Source organism: Alligator sinensis, unplaced genomic scaffold, assembly GCF_000455745.1.
Source record: "Alligator sinensis unplaced genomic scaffold, ASM45574v1 scaffold1518_1, whole genome shotgun sequence".
NCBI classification, from domain to species: domain Eukaryota; kingdom Metazoa; phylum Chordata; order Crocodylia; family Alligatoridae; genus Alligator; species Alligator sinensis.
The window spans coordinates 2,622-6,432 of NW_005844006.1; the positions used below are offsets into that span (position 1 = coordinate 2,622).

The 3,811-nt window shown below is 57.6% G+C and overlaps 1 protein-coding gene across 1 annotated transcript in view; it reads left to right on the top strand.

The window, feature by feature from the left end:
• Positions 1–95: 95 nt before the first annotated feature.
• The window catches only part of LOC102375518 (maestro heat-like repeat family member 5), a 10,826-nt gene continuing 7,110 nt past the window's right edge, over positions 96–3,811 (top strand). The window contains exons 1-4 of the mRNA XM_025195831.1: positions 96–708; positions 1,380–1,556; positions 2,973–3,082; positions 3,424–3,546. Coding sequence (XP_025051616.1) covers positions 3,481–3,546 — 66 coding nt within the window. The 5' untranslated portion in view covers positions 96–708; positions 1,380–1,556; positions 2,973–3,082; positions 3,424–3,480. The remainder of the gene's footprint in view (positions 709–1,379; positions 1,557–2,972; positions 3,083–3,423; positions 3,547–3,811) is intronic.

Here is a 3,811-nt window from a genome sequence, read left to right on the forward strand (position 1 = left end):
TGGGAAAGCCGCCCCCTCTTCTGCCACAACATGAGGTGAGCAAGGCTTGCAGACAGGACTCAGCAACCCCTTCCTCAGGCAGGATCAGCCCTGTTCAGACCATCCCATACACACCATTAGCCGAGCCCTGTACCAGCCTGCTCTCAACCCTGCCACAACACACACCTAACACCCGAACCTTGACAGAGGTGAAAGAGGGGAAGCACGGCAGTCAGTGTCCTGCCTCTACGAAATGTTGTCAATGTACGCTCAAGAGGTCTGACGTAGAGGGCCATGCCCCCGTGGTTAAATAGGGCAGCCAAACATGAGCGCCACCTTAGGATCACACCTCAGATTACCAGGCTGCGGCTCCAAAGGATGCAGTTTCGTCTAGGAAATGTTTGTATTCCTTCCTCCTTCTGCCTGTCACATCCTCAAACTCACCCATAAAACTATTAGCTAACAGCGTAGACAGCTCCTAACATTGCAACCCACAGAGTTGTCGCTCAATCCCGACCCTTCTTTACTGATCGCACTGAAGGATTCACTTCCTTCGTAGCCCCACAGTCAACAGATGCAACTATTTCAGACAAATCCATGAGAATGAAAGACGCCTTTTGTTGTTGTTAGTGATTTTCTTGGTGACCGTCGCCGAGTCCCAGGAGAGCCTGTTCCAGAGGAGGATTTCTTTCCTGTCACCTTTCCCCTGCACAAGCAGCTGAGGATCAGGTAATGAGACAATGCACCCTGAGGCGCAGGTGGTTGTGAAGCTGGCATTGAAGCAATGGTCTTTTCTGATGTCAGGTTGGGGATTACTAATGTTTTCTCCCAAGCGCGTGAGCAGTGCAGAGGAGCCCAAGTCACTCTGGAGGCCAAGCCCTGAATAGCAAATGATAGGAATTGCTTGTGCTAATTTAACCTTGTCTCTGTATTTTATTTTTGATTCATCTCTGCCTGCCCTGGTGACTCCAGGCTGCCAAATCCTTCCTGCTCCAGGTCCCCCTATCCAGCCAGGACGGATGGCATCTGGCACCCCACCAGTGTAGAGGCAACAACAGTTGTTGGTTAAGGAGATATCGTGTTAGATATACTTAGGGTGCAAAACATGGGTACAGGCCTTGTCTGGAAAAAAGGAACTGGGTAAGAAAAGGTAGAGGGAGCGCGCCTTTTGAGAAGAGAGGCCAAGAGCAGCCATGAGGGGCAATGCGCCTGTACAAGTTTATCCAGTTTTGCCACCGAGGGCTGTAAGGGGAAATCAGGGAGGGGCAGTTATGCCTGGGAGAGAGCAAGGGAAGGGGGAAGGAGGAGGGATGCAGGAGAAAGGGAAGTGTTTAATGTGTTTGTAGGGGAAGGGGCAGTGCATGACGGCGTATTCCAACAAGTCTCCTAATACATGGCAGAGTCCCCTTCCAGGTACAAGACACATCCACCTAGCTGCATCTACTGAGACGCCCAGCAGCTTCAGAGACTCCTGGGAGGTGGGACCACTTGAGGCCAAGGACCGCAGAAGAAGGCGAGGAACCCAGCCAGAGGGACTGCGAGACTCTACCTAGCAGTCCGCCAGCCCTCCAGGGCAAGTGAGTGGTCCGCAGCCTGTCCCAGCCGCCTTCCCATTTCTGGCCAGGGAGGAGCAGCTGTGGGCGGGAAACCATAACCCCAGAAGTGGTGACATCTCCTCTGGGGCTCTCCAGCACCATCATCAGTGTGTTTGCAAACATCCCCAAGGAGTGGAGGTCCCAACACCTCCCTTGCCAGGGGCCATTCCCCCGGCCACGTGTCCTGGGGGGCCCAAATCTGTGGAGCTTTTGAGAGCTCACAGGTCCCAGAAAAGGTGCCCTACTTCCCAGGATGTATCCTGAGTCCCAAACGCTCAGTCCCCCTGACTTGAATGAGGAGAGCTGGCAAGGGCAGGAGGAGGGAGTTGTTAGTTCAAACTAACTGAAAGCCTTTGTTCCTGAGCCAACAGCTTGCAAACCTCTGACAGCCAATAGCTGGCACCCAATAGTGAGGGGAAAGCATGGGATGTGGAGGAGCCACCCAGCTCGGGGAAGGGGCAGACAGACAAGTAGGGAGAGACAGCTTTGAACCCACACTCCTGACTGTTCCTGTGTCAGGATGGAGAGGCTGAGGTGGATCCTCAGAAAGAGGACGGCAAGAATGGCCCCGGGACAGGAGAAGGACGGGAAGAAGCCTGAGGAGGAGGAGCAGGGCGGCCACCACCAGGCAGAGGCTGCAGCAAGGAAGGGCAGGTGGTGGCACTGTCTCGTGGGCTGGAGAAGAAGGGCACCTCCAGCAGCCACGGAAGAGCAGGGGGAGGAGGCAGTGGAAGAGCAGGGAGAGGAGCCAGTCAGGCCCCAATGGAGGTGGCCCACGATACAGCTGGGCAGGCAGGGCCCAGCACCAACAGAGACCCAGGCACAGCCCCCATGCAGCTCCAGCCCCAAACACAGCAGCCAGGACCCCAGCCCTGAAGCCCAGCCGAAGGCCACTCCTCATGTGGCCTGGGAGGAGAAGCCAGGCTCCCCAGGGCAGGAGCTGCACAGGCCCTGGTTCAAGCTCGGCTCCAGCTCCTCCAGGGAGGACAGCAACAGCTCCCAGGAGGCTGTGGGCCTCCAGCAACATGCTGCCACCACCAGAGGTGAGGTGACACCCAGACGTCCTGTGCAAACAGGGCAGTGACCCCTGAGTGCAGTGAGTCGCTCTGTGATGGGGCCGGGGGATCCCAGGCAGAGCAACAGCCATGGTCCTGGGTGGGGAGCGGGAAGAGGGAGCCTTGTACGTGAGGATCCCCAAATCTCCCAGAGGGGCAGGCACCTCCCTGGGGTGCTGGGACAGGCAGGGCCTGAGGCAGTGCATAGAGAGGGGCCATACAGCACTCTGGCAGCCACGGGGCCATTTCCTGGGCTGCAGGAACGTGGACACACCTCTCCTCCGCATTGCCCCTGTTTCCCCTCAGCAGCAGCAGGCATCACAGTCTCTCCCTCTCCCTGCAGATACAGTCCTGCCCTTCTACAGGGCAGAGCAAGAGCAGAGGGAGGACTTCACCTACCTGGGGGAAGCTGCCCTCTCAGTCATCCTACAGCACCTCCAAAGCACGGACCAGGTAGGAACATCCCAGAGCTGGACCAGCAACAGCACCAGCCCGTCCACTCTCCCACCATGTGGCCCTCTGGGGAGGAGGAACCGAGTGAGCCACAGCCTTTGATGGGCACGTGCAGCCCACGTGGGCTGGGACCCTCGTCGGGGGTGCTTTTGTCCCAAACAACCTGGGGACCCCTCCCCACAGAGACCCCACCCCTGTGCCAGACCCCATTTGCCCAGGAGGAGATGTGGATTGAGAACGGGCGATACCAACAGATCTGAGCCCCACGCTCCCCTTGGGAGGGCAGGCAGGTCCCTGGCTATGAGCCGGCCTTTTCCCATTGTAACTTATGGTGTATGCAGACTGTGAATGAGGGGCTCACTTTCCTCCGTGCTGTCCCCACGCTGTGCCTGGCTACAATGGAGAGGGGCGAGGACACCCTGGAGCCGCCCTGCTGCAAAGCGGCACTTGTGGAGAGGATTGTGGTGAGTTCAAAAGAGCACTGGCTGCTTCGGGTCAGAAGTTAAGCAGCCAGGAGAGGATGTGTGAATGGGGGCTGGAGTGAAGAGGAGAGGGCAGGTGTTGCTAGGTGTGTGGATAGGTGGTAGAGAAGCGGGACATTGTGGGGTGAATGGGTACAGGGTGGTAGGGCAATGAGAGGGCAGGAGGACAGGTGTGGGAGCGGGTGGGGAAACCGGGTGACCAACAGGGTGTTCATGAGCATGTGGGTGGGAGGAGGAGAGCCGTGTT